Source organism: Symsagittifera roscoffensis, chromosome 2 (assembly GCF_963678635.1).
Source record: "Symsagittifera roscoffensis chromosome 2, txSymRosc1.1, whole genome shotgun sequence".
Taxonomy (NCBI): Eukaryota; Metazoa; Xenacoelomorpha; order Acoela; family Convolutidae; genus Symsagittifera; species Symsagittifera roscoffensis.
Window position 1 is genome coordinate 10,608,526 of NC_087063.1, and position 24,675 is coordinate 10,633,200.

Genomic DNA, 24,675 nt, shown 5'->3' on the forward strand with positions numbered 1-24,675 from the left:
GTAGTTTCTATTTCTATTGTATGATGAGTTTCGTGATTGATTGTTTGGATAGTAATTATTTCTTGATTGGGAATTAGATCTAGAAACAAATTGTGTTGTATTTGAATTTGATGTGGAGTAGTTATTTCGACTATTTGGTCTATTGTAATGATTTTGTGATGAATTTTGTGTATTTCTTCGTTCTGGTGATCTTCCTCTATAACTTGAGTTATATGGTGATTGATTTCTCGTGTATTTGGTATTGCTCGGTAGTGGTTTTCCTGAACTGTTGTTGCTATATACATTTTTGTTCGGTAGATTTTGATCTTTTTTCATGTACTGATAGAATGATTTATTTGGTTCCTTATATTTTTGAGGTTTGTTTTGATTGTCCTGTTGTTTTTGTCTACATTCAGAAATACTATGTCCGTATCGTCGGCAATAATTACACCATTTTTTGAAAGATGGTTTGCCTTTAAAGTTTGGGTCTTTTTCATAAATATTGAGTATTTCAGTGATTTTTTCAACGAGGTCTGTGTCTGAATCCTGTATATTATTGATATTTGTGGTATTTGTTTCAATTCGGTTAACATATTGTAATTTCAGATTTTCTGTTTCTTCAAGTTTCATTGTGATTTCTGCTTGCTCTAGTTTGTCTACTAGTTTTCGAAAATCTAAATCGGGCTCTCGAATTGAGGAGGGATGGGATGCTCTCTTTTTTATTGCTATTTTCCTTAATTGAGGTGTTAAGGTCATCATTAAGATTTCTGTCATTTTTGTGTTTTTGTAGTGGTGTGTATTTAGTGAGTATGCTTTTCGAACTAGTGTTTCAATACGTACTGCTAATTGTTTGATGGTTTCATTTGGTAATCTGCGAATTTCATTACATAAAACTCTTTGTTGTTGTTTGTTTCTTTCGGAGTCAAACATTTTTGAAAATTCTTGTGTAAATCTCTTCCAATTTGATTTTATTTCTATAGGCAATACTGAAAACCATTTTTGGGCTGCGCCGTCTAGGGTTGTCTGTATCAACGCTGTGCGTCGTTTTATCCAATTTTGATGTAGTGGCGTATTAATTGGTTCAGGTCCTATATTTAAAATTAAATTTGCTGTTACTGCATTTAAATATTCTTCTACAGAATATTCAGGGTCTGTTCCTGTGAATACCATTAATGGTTTGTTTGATGTTATTGATGATCCACCCATAAGGTATGGATTCATTGTCATTTGTAATGATTCTGCTGCATTTGGCATTTGTGAAAAATTAGAAAGTTGATTTTTTGTTATTTCGTGTTGTTGAAGATAATATGGAAGTGGTATTTCATTTTGCATTTGTGTTGGTTGATATGAGTGTGTAATCATTGGGTTTTGTGGCTGAATTGGTTGAAAAGATTGTGTATTAATTGGGTTTTGCATTTGTATTGGTTGTTGATTTTGTGTATCTATCTGGTGTGGAGAAAAATTTCTATGATGTGTATATGGTTTCTGCATTCCTTGTCCGTGATATTCTTGGGTATATGGTGCAAATATATCTGGTTGTAAATGATCATCATCAGAGGATAGGTAATCCGTTTGATGAGGTGTTTGTTTTTTATTTTTATTCTGTTGAAAGAATGGGTAATTTTCACTATAATCCTGTGGAGGATGTGGATTAGCCTGAAAATTTACTGAATTGGTTGTTGCCATTGGATTATTCCAATATCGAGATCTGATTTGGTTATTATTATTATTTCGTGGAGGATAGTTTGTTTTTGATGAATGTGTATAATTATAATTATGTTCCGCAAAATTGTTTCTTGTGAATGTTCTGCGTGTTTTCGACGGTATTGTCATGGGTCTATATGTTTGGTAACCCATTTGTGAATATTTTGGAGCAACCGAAGGTTTAACGGTTGACTGTAATGTTACCTGTGCTAGTGAAGTGTTTGTATTTCTTGGTGTTGTTAAATTTGGACGTAATGGTGAAATACTTTGTTGTGTAGTTGTTGTTGTTTGTACAATTTCTTCATTTATGAAGTGTGATGGTGTTTGAATATCTTGTTGAGTGAGGTTCCTAGTTCCATTAAGGTTTTCATTGTGTATGACGGTCGAGTTTAAGCTGTTATTTCGCGTATCGGGTAAAAATGTATTGTAGTTTAATGGTGTTGCATCAATTGTTAATGGTACTACTCTTACATAATCTCTGGTATAAGATGTTGTACTTATTGCTTGACTTGCAATTGATTGTGGGATATTTATAAATGCATAATGAGACCATTCGGGGTCCCAAACGTAGTCTGACTGTCCTGTGATGGCGGTATCATCGTTTGAATTTTGAGGTCTGAAATTTTTTCTTGCTTGTGAAATTAAATCTATATTATGTGTGAAATAATCTATTATAAACCATGCCAAAATTTTTTGTAAGTCATGTTTTGTATGTTGTGAAACATCATCTTTAGTGAAATTTTCTTTAATTATAGGTAGAAAAGTTGAAAATAGTGTGATTTCATGTCGTACCTTTATATGTTTGGATGTCTCTGTCGGTGAGACATTTGGGATTGTAATTTCGTTCTCTAATATTGAGATATAACTATATATTATGGCAAAAACTTCATTAGTGAATATGGAGTTTGCTCTTTGTGAGTTATGATATTGTATGCTTTTTATAAATTCTGAGAATACTTTGGAAAATTCTAAATCAAGGTCGTCTGTTTGAATTACATATTTGCGGTGATTCGGGTTTGGTGAGGTTAATTCTATGGTGTAGATTCCGTAGTGTTGTGTCAAATTACATATATCTTTCAGATAGTGATCAATAATTTGTCTTTTGATTTTTACATCGGGGAACTCTGCTGTACATGGGCTGATTCCGGGTTCAAATAAATTTAGTAGTAAATTCTTGCAAAGTATATGCTGTCCTCTATCAGTGGGTGCATCTACGAGGAAGGGGAAGATATCGTCATCATCTGGACTATCTTCACTTGGAGTGTGTGTTTGGCTCATTTTTCGGTTTAATGACTGTTAATAGGTAATTATCGATGTGTCTAATTGGTTGATTCCAGTTGTATAAATGTACTGGTTTGTGTTTATATTGCTTTTTTATTCGTCTTTTTCCTCTTTTTGATGAATTTGATGTTGTTTCTGAGTCAGAAAAATATAATTGATCGTGTATGGGGCAATTTTTATCTATAGATTCTTTTAATTTATAGAGTTCGTCTAAATTGCTGACTTCTGATTCTGAGAATGCGTTTCTACTTTTGGAAAATCTTTTTCGTGTTATTTGTCTTTGTTTAGTTATTATTTTTCTTTTTAGTGTTTGTCGTTTTGTTCTAATATATCCAACTGTTTGTGTGTGAGGTGTGATTACAAGGTCGTATTTTTTGTTATCTATTTCACAGTTGTGCAGAACGATTGTTTGTTTGTTTCCTAGATTTTTAAATGACATAAGGTTTAGGATGACGGATGCAAAAAGTTGTTAGATGAATTCTATTTTCTTAAATTGTTAGTCCTTACGATTTTTTGGTTAGCTTAACCTGGGTCTATTTGTTCAGGGTTGGAGAGAAAAGTAATTCGATTCCGCAGAATGATTTTTACTTTCTCCTGGCTAGTATAAGCTAAGGTGTTAACTTACTTAATCTTACTTAGGGGTAGTGATTGTGTTCAAGGGTTGGAGAATAGTAAATCGATCCACAAGGTTCAGGTATAATTAGAACACGAGTAGTTCGTTAGATACTATTTTAAACTTACTAAGTCTATGATATATCCTGGGTCTTGATAAGAGGAGGGTTCAAGTGAAGGATGAATAACCGAAGTTCTTCACTGTTTATCCTAATTTGAATGGTTAGTTTTGTTGAAAAATTTCTATTAGTCTTAGGTTTTGCGAAAGGGTTGGATAGTGAATCGACGTTTGAGGTCGTTAGACACTAACTAAGTGGGTGGGGGAGAACAATATTGTTCTTTTTGATCCAAGGAGAGGCCTTGATGATCAAGTTTTAAAATTTAATTAAATAGAAAATGAATTAAGATCCAAGGATAAGCCTTGATGATCTGATTTTAAAATTAAGTGAATTTAAGTTTAAAATGGTTTAAATTTCTTTAAGAAAAGATTTAGTGTTTTAATGATATTAGTGAGCTTATGATTGCTGTTATGTTTTAGGTGATGAAGCTGAGACAACTGATGATTTTATGATTACTAACAGTTTATTGTCATGCTACTAATTTTTATTTTGATTTTCAAAAAATATTTTCCAAACATGTTTTATATAATACTGCAGAATTTTAGGAAAACGATCTGAGATATTTTTATCAATCGTTATTGTATATTAATATTTTGTTTAGCGCCTGAAATGATCATGAAGATTGACTTCAAGATTTAAGTTTGCAAATGAAAATCTAAATTCATTGCTAATAAGATTCTAAATATAAAAGTGTGTGTTGGCTTTTGCCGTACTATCATATAACTATTTGGTAAGTTTCTATTTTGTCGTATGTCGTCTCTGGTTAGAGGTCTTCTTCCAATTCCGGGTAGTTCTCTTATCGTTCGGAATATTGGCTTTGATCTATTGAGTCGTAGAGACATTTCGATTAAATTATCGTCGTATAACATTTTAAAAATGTTTTGTCTAAATTCTAATGTATTTTTGGTTAATTCTAAGCTATTAAGGTCTTGTTCGAGACTTATGGTCGCACCAGATGAGTTAGGACCTTTGTGGTTAACTCATAGAGTAATTTCGGATAGGGTACACCGTCTGCTCGTCACGCTATCTTATTTTCGGCCGGATAGATTCGTGCAACTTCTTAGTCTAATACCGATCCTAATCTTACTCTTATACTATCTAGTCTCAGGGTGTTTAACTAGTCTCTGCTAGGCTCAATAGATCTAGGGTATACTGGTCTGTTGCGGCAGCTGAAGTTCTCTTGGAGAGGCAACTAATTTCTAAGTTAAATTCAAATCTCTCTGGTGCTGAAATTACAAGTAATTTCAGCACTTACAAATAAGGGGTTGTTAGTTAGATGGATCATGATTGGTTAATATTAAATACTTTACAGTGGTAAAATATCTAATTTATCCAATCATAAAATGTAGTTTAGATCAGGTTCCAACAGTACAATAAATGTAAATAGCGGATATTGAATCCGCTCCTGTATTTCGATCAAATTGAGGACATGGTATCCTGTGGTTTGCTCATAGGGGAGTGAGAAAATTTTTTGACATATACACTTCGTTCTGCCCGTGAAACTGTTTTTCCGCAGCTACTTTTTCACATTTTTATATATATTTTTTTCACTTCGTTTGCTCATTCCGCTGCTCCTTTCCCCCATTTCCCAATCAGTGGTATTCTTGGTCGACGTTAGTTCTTAGAATTACGCCACTTAAAAAATTGGCGCTTCTATCCGTCAACGTTTAGCTAGAAGATATATCGCAATACTCGGTCTCTTCTTCAATTTTAATGCTGTTAACCCCCAATACGACTGTTCACGATTTGTATAGAACTGTTCATTTTTAAGCCGTAATAGCCTTAACTTAGAAGTGAAAGTGATTTATATAGTTTAGAATAAATGAAAATCTCGCCGTTTTTTGGTTTCAAATCGTGTTATTGTCGTCCAATTGATTCTGTTAAAAAACCTTCCTTTGTTCTACATTCAAATAACGTTCATGTTTCACCTTTAAGTTTCCCGTAAACATGTTACACACATAAGGCTTTCATCTAAGTGCATGCACTGTGCCACATCATAGTTATTTGGCACTGAGCTGTTGATTGTAAAACGACCTATCTTCTTTATTTTGACTGATAAGTTCGAAGCCACATTTATAAAACTGTTTAAAAGAAAGAGAAGTTATAAAGACTATGAATGTAGATTTCAGCAAGTGTTTGATAAAAGTGACAGGCCTGCTAAAATCAAAAGTTACGTTTAAAATATCAAACATAACTTTAGAAAATTATCAAAATCTAACGAGGAGCAGGTGGTTTTTGCAAGATCAACCAAAAACAAACAATTATTGTTAACTGAGCTTGAACATTGGTCAACTAATACTAATGAAAACTACTAACAATTGATAGATTAAGCTAAATCGTGCCGATGTAGCTCAACGGTCACTGAGGCTTCGGCACCAACGCATCGGTCATCGGTCATGGTCAATCAACTAAGGTTGACGAAATTTGAAACAGGTTCAAATTGGCCTGGTCGACGCTGCCGAGATTATGCATTGTCACTTCTCTGACTTTAGGAAGTCGAGACTAAAATGAGGCTTAGCTTCGCCATCAGGAACAAAAACTGACGATGAAGCAGGAAGAGCTTTAAGAGGATAAAAATAAGAAGTCAGTAAAAGTCAAGATTACTGAAAACGAGCGTCGAGAAGAGATTTCAATCGAAGAGAAGGACTTTCTAGATCGGCTCATTCCGCCTCTAAGGCTGTTGAACGCACAGAATCTTGGGTTAGAGAAGTACGACAAGATACAAACGTCACAACAGCAAATGAGAGTACATCTCTTAGCGTGCCCATAAGCATTGTTGAAACTCTTTCAGGTTCAAATGTTGATTCTTAATTTTACAAAAGTCACAGTCATGAAAATTTGTGTAAAATTTGTCTGTTTGACCTACGTGCGGCCGGTATTTCTCTCGCATCCGGTCCATACAAAACCTGCTTCCCTACCTTGCGCAATTTCGCAACTTTTAAAGATAAAACACCAGCATAAAGAGTCCAGTTTCCATATGAGCATAGGTTTTGTTTCTCGTGTTTTTGTCAGATCAGCTGTTTCGTAATCATTGTAAGGCCTAAAATTGTACTAAAGATGGATTTGAAAGTACTCACAATTTTCTGCTTCAGGGAGCAGATCGCATTTTCATCGAAAGTTGTCTAATATGTCGCTGTCTCAGAATCAGTCCTCTGAGAAAACACCTTACAAACCTCCTAATAATTCGTCGGATTCATCAGCGGCTTAAGAAATGACAAAAACCCTGCCACTAACATGACTTCCTCTTCTTCCATTAGTGCTTTTTATGATTGAAACTCTCTTCTATGAATAAAACAATCACCTCGTTTTTTGCGATTTCGCTTGTTTGCACTTGTGTTTTTGGACTGGTTTAGCAAATCGTCTCGGACTCTAGTGAGCAACATTAGATTTAACGGTAAATGGTTTTACTTCATCATATATTATTCCACAGAGCATGTTGAGGTCAAAGTAGACAACGTAAAGGGTGCTGTTTGGGCGTATGTTAAGGCACAATTAACGTTGGTTTCAAACCCATTGCTGTACCTTCTCTGCAACAGCAATATCAGTACTTACAACGCATTCCGTTGTCTCGTTACTGTTACTCAAAGAATGAGATGATTCAAGGATAGGATGTGTTTTATCGTTTTTGTCCGTTGGAATACTTCCATCACAAGGATCGAAAATCGCAGTCAGGACTTTTGCTCCTGTCCCATTATCTGGGTTTTAGCTCCTGTCCCAGTTTGGGTGTTGAGCAATCCATTATCATCACCAATTGACTTAAACTCTAGATGCTCTACAAGTCGTTGTTGATTGGTCCCGGCTTACTTCAAAATCTCTTGCATGTAGTAATACGCTTTTTGCAATACAAATTGCCTTTATCGGCGATATTGAAGGCATGTTCCATCAACTTTTTGCGTTGCATCTGAACAACCTTCTGTTTTTTTGGCGGGAACAGTCCATATCAGATGTGAAAGTAATCTAAAAAACGCGGCTTAACTTCGGCGCTTGCAATTCAACAACTTGGGCTAATTTTTCTCTTGAGCAAACAGCAAAACACCTCCAGGCCATGTATCGAGAAGCGGCTCCCGCAATAATGCATTTTTTTGCCTGTATGATTCTCTCGATTTCGTCGAGCTCCCCACAAAAGCACTTATGCTCAGTCAAATTTTGATTGTTTTTTTTTTAAATGAAACTAGGTGGTTTCATTATCTAAAATTGTAAATAGTTTTTCTGACCTAGTTGAAACACTGAATCTTATATCAGGAACAGCTCTCAAGCACAAGGAAATACATCTCAATCCCGAAAGTATATTGCAAGTATTAGACTTGAAGTGGGGCCAACCAAAAATTTTTCGATCGTATTCAATAGTGGACAAACACTGTTTAGTTCTAAATCACGCCTCAAATTTGAGCTTTATGAAGTTCCATATCGTCCGTTTTAGATCCGATCGGACTCACCGAATTGTACACCCTATAGCGCGTTTGTTTCTTAACCAAATTCGGCGTTTAAGTGACCATCAGTTGGACCACCCAATGGGTTGCACATAAAAAGGCAATGTCTTCTCCGAATTTGGAATTACAGGCCGCTCTTTTTTTGCTTTTGTGAAGATACTTAAGAAGCGTTAACTATCGGGGTTGTTAACACAGTCATGTGATTTGATAGCATCAGGGTGCTTCAGTGGTTAATCTCGGAGGATAAACTTTGTCGCCAATAGATTGTCAGAAAACCTCGATTTGCACACGTTTGACAGAGGGTCCCATGTCGCTAGTGGGGACAACCCTGCAGTCCTCCAGCAAAGAAATGAAAGAAGGTTTTTGTGTCCTCGAGAGACAGAGATCTTTCTGAAAATGGTTGGCCTCTCAAGCGGTCAACAGATGTCATCAGCAAAATTCGTCTTCAGAGACTAGTTGATAATAATGGTGACCCCACCGTCTCTTTTTGATAATCTGTCACCTGACCATATAGCGTTCGCGTATGATTGTGCACAGATATACAAGAAACGATGAATCGTACGCGAATGCTACATGGTCAGGTTGACTGACGGAGCATGTCTTCTCAGTCATCAAACATAACTCTCCGCCTGACGTTGAGTGCTATCCACCTGAAGTACTCTCCACCTGAGGTACTCTCCGCCTGAGAGTTCTAGCTAAAGAGCTTGAGAGAACTCGTACTCTCCGCCTGAGGTTGAGCTAAAGACGGGTGACCTTGTTTGAGTAGTCCAGTCGAAGAGCCAGGGGCCTACTACCCCCACGCTTGCATCGTTTTGGCTGCATAAAGCTAAAGATAACGTCGCACATTCCGCCGTTCTTCGTACCTCGTCCTGTAAATTCATCCTTCCGCTCTTTAAGCTTGCTCCGGTCCTTCTCCCTCTGACGGCGGAAGACGTTGACGCTTGAGGATAAAATTCAAATTGTCTCGCTCGGTCAAGAGATTAGTATCTTTTGTTAATGAACCGTGTTCGATTCCGCCATAGCTCCGGTATTATAAAGCAATTTACGAAGTAGGTAAGGGTAACGGGCTTATTTCATCCCACCACAGACGGTTTGTTGTCCTTTTTTAAATGAAAATCATAACTTTGAACGACCTTGACCGCTAAATTAACTAGCCGGTAGCGTCGGCTATTATCGTTGGTATGCATTCAAAACCATTAGGTTTTTGATTACTATACTGGTTCTCCAGACTTATGACAAACTTATGGTCGTTTAAATTGACGTTATCTGAAAGCAATGCCGTTAAAATGAGCACATTCTTGATTTCATTTCAATCTTAGAAAAAAAGAAGCGTTTTAAAGGTCTGACGTTTATGCTGACCCTATTACGAGCCAGTGGGCCGAACAGTGATTCAATTTTTAGTTTTTTTTGTTGCTTTGGTTCTTAGTTTCCTCTCAAAAAGCGTTTATACGATGGTGTGATTTTTCAGTAACAGACGACTATTTTTGTGCAATTTGCTGTTTTTTGAAACAACGGGAGTTTTTCAAAATCCAAAAAGTTTATTTAGACATATATTACAACTTGGGGTGAAAAATTTTTAAGCAAAAAAAGCATACAGCTGGTTTACTTGAAAGGTTGCAAATATTATAACTTAATCTGATTACATTTTTTTATAAGGGGGTAAGAAAATTTCTAACAAACATAGCAGACAGCTGGTGCACTCTAAATTTCCGTTCAGTCAAAAATGTTCGGTGATTTTTGACGCAAGTACGCTTGAACAAAATCAGCGGTAAATTTTGTATGCAAAATTACTTTGAGGATCAAAACTGGTTAAACCAAAAACAAGCAAAAAAATTTTTATGTTAAATTAGAACAAAGCTTAGGGCCCAAAAACTTTTACAACCAGTTGTCTTTATAAAAAACTGTTTTGATTTTATTGTTTATTGTTTTTACAAATCAATTTGACGAAAAAAATTTAACTTTAAATTTTGTACAAATGAAGACTTATTTTAGTTCTGACTTTTAAAAAAAATTGAAAACAAGTTCTGTCGTCAACTATGACACCCGTTCGCTATGAAAAAATTTTGGTATATAAATATAGTTTTTTACGGTTAACTCCAGATTAGAATTTCTTTCAACTCTTCTTAAATTAATCTGGCTTGTTTTTATGAATGCTTAACAGTTAGGTTGAAAACAAGTAGTAATTTTGGATATATCTTTTTTTTATCTCCAGACCACCACTACTTGACACTTTTTTATCAATCGAAAAAAAAATATGACTGTATAAATTTTTTTGCCATATTCAAAAAAAAAATTTTTTAAAAAATGGCCCCGGTGCTCTAAGCCTTGAGACAGTCTTCACACCATTAACAAACTTTTTAGAAAAAACTTGTAACAGAAGTTCATACTGAATTGAAACTACACAAAGCTTTCAAACCTTTTAGAAACTCAGCAGTGATTTTTCTTCCACATATTTCTATTTTTTGAAGAATATGTATATTTGAATATCTCTTGCTTTTTTAAAAATTAAAAAAACTACAGAGAAACCTTTTTTTTGGGAAAATTGTTGTCCATTTTCTTTATCTCGCAACTCTCAATTCTTACTGTTTACCACCTAAAAATTTTTGCAGAAAATCTTCTAAAAAATTACCTTGATTGACTTGGGGCGTAGATGCGAAAAAACCCGAGTTACCTTGCCAGCGGAAAACCTTAGACTTCGTGCCAGGAACTTAAAGGGTCTAGGTCAACGCTGGAGTTCCTGGAAGGAGCCGTCTAGGAACCCTGGGAGGAATTCAAATTCTTTATATATTTTTTGACTACGATAAACTTCTTTTCACCTTTGGTGTTTCTTCCTAGCTTATGAGTGTCAAGCGGCAATGAGAACTCGAATTGATCAGCAATTTCAAAATTCCCAATTATCACTAAAAGTAGTCAGAGGGGTAATAATTTTGTTTTGAAACTTAACCTATGTTTTCATTTGGTAAAGTTTTAATTTTCAAAATTGGTAACCGAAGAAAAATAGTGTTTCAAATCAATACAGTTTCATCTCGTGAAAACATGAACCGAACGAAAATGTTTGTCGTTTTCGTAGATCCGGAGAATAAGCAATGAGCGTCGGAAAAATTTCGTTTTTGAGGTTTTCTCTCGTTTGTGTGCAAAACTTCTCTTTTGTTTCTTCCGTAGTTTAATTGTCTGCCTTGGTTCTTTGGAAAATTTCTTGGCTTTTTTTGTTATTTTTATTTCTAATAACTCAGCTTCGGAAGGCGTTTTTGAACTAGGAAACAGTTTTTGAAGGATAGCTGACATATTAACTCAGCCATTTTATTGAGCAAACAGCAAAACACCTCCAGGCCATGTATCGAGAAGCGGCTCCCGCAGTAATGCAATTTTTTTGCCTGTATGATTCTCTCGATTTCGTCGAGCTCCCCACAAAAGCACTTAAGCTCAGTCAAATTTTGATTGTTTTTTTTTTAAATTGAAACAAGATGGTTTTATTATCTAAACTTGTAAATAATTTTTCTGACCTAGTTGAAACAATGAATCTTATATCAAGAACAGCTATCATCAAGCACAAGGAAATACATCTCAATCCCGAAAGTATATTGCAAGTATTAGACTTGAAGTGGGGCCAACCAAAAATTTTTCGATCGTATTCAATAGTGGACAAACACTGTTTAGTTCTAAATCACGCCTCAAATTTGAGCTTTATGACAATTGTTTCTCTAAAAATAGAAGTCTAGCACCCTATTTGCAGCAAAATTGTCTACATCTGCAACCATTTTGTAAAAACAGAATTGAAAATTTTTCGTCGTGCACGCGGAATCACTTTTGTTCAAAAAAAAAATGATTGCATAATGTTACTTGGGGTGAAAAATTTTTAAGCAAAAAAAGCATACAGCTGGTTTACTTGAAAGGTTGCAAATATTATAACTTAATCTGATTACATTTTTTTATAAGGGGGTAAGAAAAATTTCTAACAAACATAGCAGACAGCTGGTGCACTCTAAATTTCCGTTCAGTCAAAAATGTTCGGTGATTTTTGACGCAAGTACGCTTGAACAAAATCAGCGGTAAATTTTGTATGCAAAATTACTTTGAGGAACAAAACTGGTTAAACCAAAAACAAGCAAAAAAATTTTTATGTTAAATTAGAACAAAGTTTAGGGCCCAAAAACTTGTACAACCAGTTGTCTTTATAAAAAACTGTTTTGATTTTATAGTTTATTGTTTTTACAAAACAATTCGAGGAAAAAAATTTAACTTTAAATTTTGTACAAATGAAGACTTATTTTAGTTCTGACTTTTAAAAAAAAATGAAAACAAGTTCTGTCGTCAACTATGACACCCGTTCGCTATGAAAAAATTTTGGTATATAAATATATTTTTTTACGGTTAACTCCAGATTAGAATTTCTTTCAACTCTTCTTAAATTAATCTGGCTTGTTTTTATGAATGCTTAACATTTAGGTTGAAAACAAGTAGTGATTTTGGATATCTACTTGGAAAGCCCATTTTGAATCAGTTTTTTTGCTGCATACAACTCGAATGAAATTCAATCAAATGCAGTTTTCGGCTTTTTGACAAAGTTGATTGACAAGTAAAAATACTAAAAAACAATTTCAAAAAGGTGACATTTTTTGTTTGCGATGAGACTTTGATGATTTAAATGAACTTTGACTTTTAAAAAAATCCCAGCAAACAAAAAGTCGCAAAAAACAATTTGGCAGTGACGAATAATTGATTTGTGTTGTTTTTATTGAATGCGGCTCAGTGTTTTGCTAAAACTTACGTGGTTGAACAGATTTTCTAATGATACATTTTTGATGAAAAAACCTCAGTCATACAATTTCACATGACTCAAAAACTTTTAAAAAATTTTGATAAAAATCTAATCTTAAATTTAATCCTCAAAATAAAAACTAAACTTTTCCGCTGAAATCTTTGTTGTTTTGATGAAAAACGCAATTACCAAAACGTTTTCTCAAATAAACAAACGCAATGATTGAAGGCAACAATTTCACAGCGATGCTGCATTTTCAGATTAGTCATGTGATTATAATTTGAAAACTTAGTGGTTGAAAAATAAGGCCAACTATTTTCGATAGAGTACTTTATATAGCAATTTATATCATAAAACATAATAAACCTTATTTCTTACAGAAAAATCATAATCATTGTGTGAAAAAAATTGAGTCTCAGTAATTTTTTTTTCGGAAATGATTTGTGTCCTAAATAATTAGAACAAAACGCTACCTCAGTTTTGAAATTTATGTTCGGAAGGTTTATTTTGCAGCCAACTAAACTCTGCTTGGTTGATTCTGCACACAAAAAAAACTAAAACTTCGAAAAATCGATGACTTCCCCGTTCCAATCATTATAAAACGTTTATTGGCATCAAAAAACCAATTACAAAAAATGTTTTTCAACTTCTGAGCGAACAAAAGTGCTCACATTTTGAACAAAGCATTCCTTAGATTGCTCTCACTGAAATCAAATGAATTTTCCTCCAGCTAAAATTGAGAACGGTCAAAAACGTGGTGAAAAACGTCAAAAACGTGGAGAATGCCGCAATTTTTTGGAGCATAAAACGTTTGCTATGCTAGGAAGCAATGTTTTGAAACTAAAGCAGGTCACATCAGAAACGAATTCGATAACCCAAACTGCCAGGTCTGAAGATTTACTTAAAACATAGCAAAATGGATGATCATTGGGTTAAAAAGAATCCTCAAAATCGATAAAGAAGATAATCGATAACAACTAAAACACACCGAAGACAAAAGCTCTTCTCCGTTTTCAGTAGCCGGAACAAAAATGAGGTCAATGTAAATAAAATCCGATTCGTTTGTCTCCTTTTTAACTGAGAAAACGAGATTTCCCTTCTAAACTATTTCATAGAAGTTATAATCTTTAGTAGAGTGTCAATGTGATAATTAAAATTCAAATAAAATAAAAAACATTTAAAATAAAACGTTTTGAATTTGATGAAATTAGGATTTTTCTGTTTTTTCTTCTGATTATATTTTGCGGATGAAATTGAAGTAGTCTTCAAAACTGACTTTGCCATCTCCGTCTAAATCTGCCATCCTGATCATCTCAGCTGCATCTGAGTCATTCACTCTCTCTCCCAGAGACAGAAGAAGTGCCTTCGATTGAATGTAATTTTGAATTAATATAAAAAAAATATAAATAGCTTAAATGTCAATTTTAAAAAAAATTCGTTTTTTGAAAACCTTTGCTATTCTAAGAAAATTAAAATAGGCCATAATTCATTTTTTTTCTTCAAAAAATTCTTTTGTTTTGAAAATTTTTAACCAGTTTTCACGCAAGGTAACAAACATCAATGTTCCACCACTTACTTTGAGATCTTCTGCTTCAATATAATGACTGTGATTTCGGTCGAAGTTATCGAATGCGATCTAAAAATAGAGACTTCAGCTTATTTGTTTCTACCAACAAAATAACAAGCGCATCATTTTTTCAAATTATTTTGACTCTGTTTAACATTATATTTTGAATTTGGTTTGAAATAAAGGCCCTGATATTTTTGTCGTCGAGTCGGTCATCAATCATTTTGAACGAAGCTTAAAGTCAAAAATTACTGGATTTCTGAGCGGGTTTGGATCGGGCTGTTAGAAATTCTTCACTCGTCAGATATTCTTGTCCGACCCAATTGCAGACGATGTTTCCCTTGGTCCTTTGCAAACTATTCGTAAAAAACGCTAATTTGTTTTCTTTTTCAATATTATAAAAACGGACGTAGAAGTAAAAAAAAAAGCTTAAGTCCGGTCAGCCCAAAATTAATTTCATTAAGACTAGCAATGAATGAGGGCAGTTTAAGGGAGTAAAAGGCAAGGGATCAAGTTTCTGAAGAAGCAAGTGTAGAAATACTCCCGACTCGATCTGTTTTGCTTCAAACCCAGTTCGAAACTCGGTAATTTTTGACTTCATCTTTTGAGAGAAAATTTTGATGGCAAGAAAAAAAATGGTCGCCCTGGAAGGGCCTTTATTTCATTTCAAAATCAAAACCTAATGTTGACATGAGGCGAAAAAATTAAACAAAACTGGCGCACTAGAAACCAATTATTTTTATGCATGTTTTCGACCAAAAAGGAAACTTTAAATTTGACAATCAAAATGCTATAAAGTCACAAACGACCATATTAAACGCATTTGAATTTACCTAGAAAATTTTTTGAGTGACTCCTGAAAACTCTCCTTAAAAATTATATTTTTCCTCTGACGTAAAGCTTATCATACAGTTTTGGGAGTGAAAACTATATCATAAACATATATCCATAGATACCATTTATAAAATTGTGTGACCAGCGCTTTTCTTGCAGTCTTACAGTTTAATACCAGCCTATTTAACACCGTACGTTTTAATACCTTGTCATTTCACTACTAAACCATTTAAATCCAAAACAAACAAACTCCTATTTTGATAAATTACCACCAATTAAAATGCTGTATGAATTCCCTATCTTTAACCCAATCCTAACCAAAACTAACCCTGCATTTAACGCACGCATCAAATCAAAAAATTTGTTTTAACTCTGCTATACATGTTGAAATGAGGCTCCTTCAGTTACCTAGGAAAAAGATAAACAAAACTGATGCACTAGAAGTAAATTGTTTTTATGCTCGTTTTCTACCAAAAAAACCTTAATTTTGACAATCAAAATGCTATAAAGTCACAAAAGCCCATATTAAAAGCATTTAAATTTACCTAGAAACATTTTTGAATGACTTCTGAAAACTCTCTTTAAAAATTTTATTTTTCCTCTGACGTAAAGCTTATCATACAGTTTTGGAAGTGAAAACTATATAATAAACATATATCCAAAGACACCAACTATGAAACTGTGTGACCAGCGCTTTTCTTGCAGTCTTACAGTTTAGAACCAGCCTATTTAACACCGTACGTTTTAATACCTTGTGCTTTTACTAGTAAACCATTTAATTCCAAAACAATTAAACTCCTATTTTTATAAGTTAACATCAATTAAAATACTGTATGAACTCCATATCTGTAACCCAATCACAACCAAATTAGACCCTGCATTTAACCAAGTTTAAATCTGTTATACATCCTGAAATGAGGCTCCCCCAGTTACCTAGAAAAGTTATCAACAAGTTCGTATTTTTTCAATTAGATGTTTCCTTAACCAATTACGATTACTAAAAAACCTGCATGTGCTAATTCATACAAATTTCACATAAAATTTCTCACAAATTTAAAATTCTGACTGTCATTTTATGCTGTACTCAAGTGATAAACATACACAAACAATAAAAAACAGAATGAAATTGAGTATTTTTTCAAATTCACAGTTTCATATAAAAACAAGTCAATTCTTATAGCGTCTGGCCAAGAATTTTATTTAAGCAAAAAAAGTAATTTTATCAAAACCTGGATTTGCTCAATTTACCAAACACATAAAAATCAAGTATCTGCCAATACGGAAAATAATGAATTGATCGAGACGATTGGAGAGCATAACCTTGACGTGTCAGCGGGAATTAAAAGATCTTAGCGAGAGATTTATACCAACTGTTCCAGTTGTCAGTGCGGTTTTGCCAGTAATAACTGATTTGGTCACTCAGTTTACCCTCCCAATTATAAATAAACTGACTTCAACAGCTGCACGCACACGTAAGCATCCAGATATAAATACGAATTGCATTTATATATACGTTGCGCAAAATTTCGAGTTCCTATTAATTTTTTGAACTTTTATCCAGTACGACAGTGGATCAATTGTTCGAGAGTGGATAATTTTGTGTGGTGACTCCGAAATCTGAGTGGCCTGGAAAAATTATATGTCTACTTAGCCGATGGAACTTTTTATATTACTCCAAAAAATTTTTATCAGCCATATTCAATTGATGCTAGTGTAGCTGGTATTGCCCCAGCTTCCTAATACGCCCTACTTTCAAAAAAAAACGAAAAATCTTTCTTCTGAACTTTTTCTTGATTTCGAGAATGCTGCTCGTCAGTCTTTCCAAAAAAACTACTAAAGCGCTTTCATCTGTTTTTTTTCCATCTCTCACTGAGTTACTTGTAAAAATTATCTAATTGAATCTGAAATTGACCTACGACACGAATCACAACTAGCGCTGCGTTTCCTTGCATTTCAAAAAGAATGAAAAATTTGTCAAGCTCTATGATATGACTGTTCAGGAAATCAGAATGTATGCGCAAAAACCCCAAAAAAAATGAAGAAGTTCATGAGTTGTGTCTGTACTTCGGCTCCAACTGTACAAAAAGAATGGTGCCAAACTGTGAAATTTTTTCCCACTTTTCCTTTGGATTGAGCGAGATGCGCCGTAAGTGGGATTGCAAAAACAACAAACGTTGTCGAAAGATGCCATTTTGACAATATCAGCGGAGCCCACTCAAAATATGTGAGAAGTTGTGGGCAACTTGCAAAAAGACGACAACTTACAAAAACTTGACCTTTTCGATGCATTGAATGGCCATTGTTTCAAAAAAAGTACCGTGTATTAAATGAAAAAGTAATAGTTGTTCGTATTTTGGTTTATTCAATCGTATCATTTAAATTCAATTTTCAATACAACTGAAACTTTTGTCAACTTTTTTTCGAAACAACGTTACCTTGCAGACTCACGGAAAACGTAACTAAACGCAAGAATTTGACTCGTGCACTAGCAATTCAATTCCAGGACAGTCTGCCTTGGATTCGGGACGCTAGGTGGGACTAGGGGCTGGCACACGTTTTTGCTTTGCGTTTATGTGTCAACAATTGAAAAAGCTATAATAAGCAATCGTGTTATAAGTTCAATTTTGAGAATGATTCAAAAATTGAATTATTTTTAGCCTTTTAGCTTCTGATAACTTTTTAAAAATTTCTGTGCCAGCTTCGAAAGTCTGGAAAATCCGGTTTATTTAAATGCAGGCCCTCGAAGTTTGTTGAAAATCTGCTCATTTTTTGGTTCGAGTCGTTTTAACAATCCAATTTCTTGACAAGGTCATTTCTATTCAAAACCTATGTGAGTTAAGTAGCGCGAAATTCTCTGGCAGTAAATGGCTGAGAGTTTACTGCTTCATCTTTGATGTTTACCGAAGTCCCCTTTGAAGTAAGTTCTCTTTTCATTTTGGATCAAAAGGGTGTTAGTTTATATTAAAAAAATGAATTTAGTGGTTTTAAGTTGCTACGGCAACAAAAAAATTGTATGATGGTAAGTTGCTTAGAAATAAAAAGCTAGGAACCTTTTTCTTGTATGGACGTCAACCCGGTTACGATAATATAATTATATTACTACTTAACTGTGCTCCGGGGCAGATTTAGGAGGGGGCGGATGCCCCCCTCGTCAGGGATTGTACTCCTAGCCGACACAAAAGATCCTCCATTTGTACTATTTTGAGATATCCATTTTTTTCAGACGGCCCCTTAAATTTTTTAAAGGCGCCTTAGGCGCCTAAATTTAATAGTTTTCAGCGAAAGCGCTCGCCAAAAACGCGATTTTTCTATCAAACTTTTCCAAAAATTGCCTAAAAAGTTTTTTTTTGGCCTGTGTTTTCAAAATTTTGGTCAAAATAGATTCTGTTTAGCGCTTTGGGAGAGCTCGGAAAACGAATTTATTCTACGTTACAAAAAGGTAGACAAAAATTTTTAATTTTGTTTTGAAAATCCGCCCCTCCCCCTCGAGAAAATCCTAGATTCTGACTATACTAACTCTGAGGTCCTCCTCCTCCGAGGAGTCTGAGGCTCTGCTGGCGAGTAGGCGGATGAACTCCTGGAAGTCAATATCCCCACTGTTGTCTGTGTCTACTTCCTCCATCACTTCACGCACCTGCTCGTCTCTCAATTTCTGGAAACATTATTAATCAAGTTCAAGCATTTTCTAAGCCAATAAGAATATAATCCAGGAAGTTCAGACAAAAATTACAGTAAAAGTTTTTCACGAAAAGATTTAAACTCCTCAATTGCAAGCATAAACTTGCGATTCCCAAAAGGTGATTTTTTGTCAATTTTTAATTGTTATGCCCAGAATCTAAATTTTTCTCGAGGAGGGGTTTGGGGTAGAGAATTTTCAAAAAATATCGAAAACTTGGTTAGCCTTTTCTTGGCATTTTTTTGTAAAATTTTGACCAAAAATTTGCTTTTTTCGGCGCGCGCTCGTTTCTCAAATTTGGTATATCTGGGCGCCAAAGTTTTTGGGTCGGTCAGTAAAAAAAGATTTCCTAAAATAGTACCAAAGGGGGACCCTTTGTGTACGCAGGGGTTCAAATCCGCCCCTAAATCCGCTTCTGCTTATGCTTATGAATAGAAATTGACAAACTACTGAGAATTTCATGTCATGTATGAAAACAGTATTTTTTGTTTCCGAACTTTCCGAATTAAAAAAAAAACTTCTTGGTTTTTGGCGACATTTTTTTAAAAAGGCTTTTGTTTTTTCATTTTGCGGACTTGTGAAAAGATTATATCAACTCGAAAGTTCATCTTTTTATCTTACCATTCCGACTAAAGACAAGCACAGCTTGAGTTCACTTAAGTCAATGGTCCCATTCGAATCTTTGTCGACAGAAGTGAAGGTCTCGTACAACTCCGAAATCTCCTCCTTCGTGAAATAATCCCCTCCGTCGATATTTTTTACGCACTGCTCCAAATTAAAATCTTGTTTAATCTCATCACTCGAAAATTTACTCATTGTTACACTGGCTGCGGCAGAATCAAATAATCAACTTCTGAAAGTTATTAAAAATTTTATGAGATCGAGTTCGCTTTGATGACTAATAAACAAGCGCTTTGAAAATAAATATATATTTTTCAAAGTCATATACAAAAACAGCAGCCAAAACATTGTTGAAAAAATACAGAAGCCGAAAACTTGCATAAAATATTTTACAAAAAGATTGAACCATCAATATATAATGAAAAAAATGTTCCATGCGCCTAAAATTTACTCTTTCTTTTCGCAGGAGCCCTTTGATGCGATCGTTCAGAGGGATCCCCTAAACATTTGGGCTGCACTAAAAAGATCTCCCGAAGTCACCCTGGCTCAAAGCAACCTAAAAATTTCCTACATTTTCTGTTATTCGGGATTCTTGAAAACCAATTATTATGAGTAGTTGATTTTTCCGAACAGTGAAAATGGGGAAAAACGTTGTATTCGGGTGCGTTTTTTTTGTTCTTTTTTTTTGCTCAAAATCTTGTACCACAAATAATCAATAGAGTGGGTCGAGTGATGTGTCATACTAAAGCCCTTATAGTCATATTGTGAGCAGATAGAGCAGTTTTTCAAAAAAATGTCCCAGTATCGAGAAATACTGGTTTGAACTTTTCGAGTTAAAGCCTAAATTCAAGCGAGTACAGCGCCCGGGTAACGTTTGTTATATAGTAAGTGGCCATGTAAGCTCAAAAACTTGACATTACTAAGAAATTAAAATTATAATATAAAACAATTTGGAAGTTCTGTTAGCGCTTGTGTGGCCATTAAAAGTATCTTCAAATAAATTTGAAAATTTTTTGCGCAAAAAAATGAGTTTTATTTAATTTTTCGATTTAAATTTTTTGAAGAACTATTGCGAGTTTTGCCTAAATCACTAACTTTCCTAAATCACGCATCTACGAGTCATTAATGTATGTTGCACCTACTTTTATTTATAAAGGAGCCATAGATTTGACATTTGAGCCCCGGATGGATAAATGAATGATAAATGCGCAAAAATTTTTGTGCCAAAGAAAGCCCTGCTGTTTGTTTCGTTCTTCTTTTTTCAACAGAGTATTTTATTACAGAATCCAGTTGCAGCAATATTACCCAATATGATCACAATAAGAAATTTACTTCATTTTTTCCGAAAAAAAGTGACAAAAATTGAAATAATGAGAAATTTACCAAAATTTTGTGTTTGAAATACTTTACAGAGCAAACGACCAATTTTATTTCTTGCTGAAGCTGGGAAGAAGTTCAGCTGTTTTTGTCATAACAGTTCACTAAGTTTGAAGTGGAAAATGTGCTCCAGATATAGAGCGTTTTTGTATTGGAAGCCAGGTACTCAACGCTAACTTTGATGGCACCGAAAGTGGCTTAATTTTGAAGTTCTTTTATCACAATTTAGGTTCCAAAAATTTTTCTTTGACAGTCATGCTTTTTTCAGTCAACAGATAAACCAATCAAAAGAGTAAAATGTAAGGGTCACTAGCCGTCGCTTTACATCTGCTTCGAGTAGGTTAAGACATCATAAAAATTATCAAGGCTTATTGTTGAAACACAGGGAACTGAAAAAGATTTTCCAAAAAATACTTTTTTAAATGATTTGTTCGTAAGCTGATTTTGATTTCAGTGGTTTGAAACTTCAGTTCTACTTGCAGAGTGTTTGGCTTTTATCGTTTATAATTAAAAAAAAAGAAAACATAGAGGTTAAACATAACTGTCTCCAAAGCTTTATTTATTTTTGCACAATGTTTTAAATTTAAGTTAAAACATACTCTCAGCTTCTTTTGAAAACTTGGAACATTTTGTTCCAATTTTCAAAGAAAATGACGGAATATTTGTGCTTGGTTGGTTTTTTCTGCAGACAAGTTTCGACTGTTTTGGACTGATTTTGTATATAATAAAAAAAAATTGATTCTCTAAGCTCGAAAATTAAAAAGTATTTGTTATCTTTTATCTTTTATCGTTAGTTTGAACGTTCAAAAATGAAGTGAGCTCAATTCAGTTTGGAACGGTTTCTGAATCGGGTTTTTTGAGCCGATGGAGCGCTAATATGAAAAAATAATCCCAAATAGGCCAAGTTAGCAATTTTCAAACTCCGAAAATGATGCAATCTTCTAGGATCCTAAATTGATGCACACAATAAGCTTGCAGATGCAAAAATAACATTCGTATTTCAAATTGAGATTTTTTTATTCCGCCGAAAAATCAATTTCTAACTGAAACTGTTTTGCTTTTATCTCATTGGCTAAAATTGACTAATTAAGTTTCAGCGCTGTTACAACGCAAATGTAAGCGAGAGTATAAATGCATATATATATAAACCAAACACAAGGTTGAATATGATTGGATCAAAATGGAACAAACATAAGTACAGTTGGCCGAGAGGCCTAGGGACAAGTATCTCACGCCGGTCTCTCTTGTCCCTAGGGTTTTCATCTCTCACTCCATTTTGGAAAATTTTACGAAAAAACCACTTGGCCGAAAATACGAAAATATCAGCTACCAGTTGGCCGAAAGTGAGCGTTTGGCCGCAAAGTGTCTAATTGGCCGAAAGTGGGCGTTTGGCCAAAAAGTGTCTAATTGGCCGAAAGTGTGCATTTGGCCGAAAAGTGTCTAATTGGACGAAAGCTGTTAAATTGTTCAGCTGGCCGAAAATCGACAGATTGTGCGGTTTAGCAGAAAGTCGTCGGAGCACCGAATTGGCCGAAACTGTTCACACAGTTTACTTGACGAAAGTGGGCGATTGGCCAAAAGAGCCGACAGACGATATAGCAGACAGGCGAAAGAGCAGACTGGCGGAAGAGAGGCCTATTCAGGTGTCCTGATTGTTGACTTTCGGGCAAAGTGGAGCTGTGTTTTTCTCGACACCCGAAGTTTTGGATTTTTTCGCCAATCTCCAATTAAAAACTGTAAGAAGTTTCCAATACTTTTAAAACTTTCCATTTATAGTATAAATTTATATACGATGTACTATATGGTAGAATTTTTTCCGCAAGGTAGCACCCGGCAATTTTTCTCAATACCCAAAACTTTTGGACAGTTCCGTTGAACTGAAATGTCTTACAGTCGGTAAATAGTCAAACTGACTTGACATTTTTTCTCGATGCCAAAATTTTTTGGATATATGTGAACGGAAAGTTAATCCGTGAAACTGGAACATAGACACGAATTACTGGACTAGTTTTTGGATTGGTTTATGACTCGAACCCGCTGATCAAAGTTTTCCGAGAAATTTTGTGAAAAAAGTAAAAAAAAAATTGCCACAAAATCCTCAAAACGTCCCCAGAATTCTGCGAAACTGTGCTGTAAGATGACACCAACCTTATGTTAAGTGGTCTGGTAGCGGAATATCAGGCAAATTAAGTTGAGTTTTTTCATCCTCAGGTTTCTTGCGCGTGTGTTGTTGGAACTTAACCAATTTGCCTGATCCCCCACTTTTTTTGGTGAAACTGAAAGCGAGTTGGCTTCAAGTAAATCAAAGCTGTTTCTGTCCGTTCAATTATTGACTTCGTTGCGTGACAGTAATGTTAAGTGGTCAGAAACGGTGATATTAAGTGAGTTAAGTTGAAATCTTTCATCCTCAGGTTTAATCCGTGTGTATTGTTCGAGTTCAACCGACCTACTTAATTTCCAACACCATTGGTACTTAAGCGTAACGTAGCCGTCGCATAGGTCCCTTAGGTGTATGGTATTCATTCTAGGAGCTAGTTCCTTGGATCACGCGCTCCGAAAACTTCCCGCTCTATCCCAGAAGCGCGTCAAAGATACTTGCTTTACAAAGCCAGGTTTAAGTTTGAACTTTAACGCTAGGGACTCTCAGAAAACAATACAGTACTACCTTCATCACTACTTGTCGCACCGTAACGACCTTGTAATGTGGCACGACGCCATTATTAATTCGATAAGTAGGCACCGCAGAAACAATAACCGCAAGCTGAGTAGTGAGCAACTTGACAATTTGTTATTAAGGTATAGGACAAATATTTATGCGATCGTATACTGTAGACGGAACGGAACGGAAGATATAGAGGAGATTTTAGTTTCAACAGGTATTCTCGTTCTGAGCGTCGTAAAAGACTTTATCTCTAAGCGTAAGGCTAAGGACGAGGTACTAATTGAGAAAAACAAAGAGCTTCACCAGCCTCCTTCCCTTGAGTTAAAGACTCTCCTCCTTCTAAGGCGTTATAGCGCTAGTCGTAATATCCTTAAGACGCCTAGGAAGCAGAACCGCTTACCACTCAAAGCTCGAAAAGCTATAAAAAGCAGGCTTCGGGCAGAAGCTTTGAGACGTAAAGTTCCCCCATCTTTTAAACTAATGTTGATATATTGATGCAAATTTAATTATGTACCAAAACAGTATCTCATTTTTTAAATTGTTTTCTCTTTAGTGAGCATCCGTAAAATATTGTCATTTTGTGAAAAACATGGACAAAAAATTCCAAAATAAGATACGGAAGTTATTTGAAACCCGTCTAAATCTAGAAAATGAGCTGCTTAAAGGTCACTCATTATTAGTTGAGTACATTGAAAATAATTATCGCCCCACATAAATTGATGTTGCTGTTGACAATTGTAAAATTGTTGGAAACAGCTGTTGACGTAAATGAGCAATTAATTAGGTTAGCGGGGAAAATGGAAAAGCCTGAAAAATTTATTACTCTGTAAGACCTTTGGCTTAAGAAACTAACCGAAATGAACGATAAAGTAATGCATGAAGCTCAGAGTTACAAGATGACACTTGAACCTTTGTCATTTTAAGCAGCCGGCATTACAGGGAGCAAATGATCTCAACAACAAACTATGTCAGAGACATCCTCACGCTCGCACAAAACAAGGGATTCAGAAGCACGAGTATCTGAAAACAGGTCTAAGGTCTCTAATAAGTCGAA

The 24,675-nt window shown here is 34.8% G+C and overlaps 1 protein-coding gene across 1 annotated transcript; it reads right to left on the bottom strand.

Moving 5' to 3' along the window:
• Positions 1-14,020: 14,020 nt before the first annotated feature.
• LOC134840306 (calmodulin-A-like) lies at positions 14,021-19,859 on the bottom strand. The gene is made up of 4 exons (XM_063856058.1): positions 19,583-19,859; positions 18,803-18,937; positions 14,461-14,520; positions 14,021-14,247 (listed from the first exon to the last, which is right to left on the bottom strand). The coding sequence occupies exons 1-4, from the start codon at positions 19,775-19,777 to the stop codon at positions 14,119-14,121; spliced, it is 519 nt and encodes a 172-aa protein (XP_063712128.1). The 5' UTR covers positions 19,778-19,859; the 3' UTR covers positions 14,021-14,118.
• Between the last annotated feature and the right edge of the window lie 4,816 nt (positions 19,860-24,675).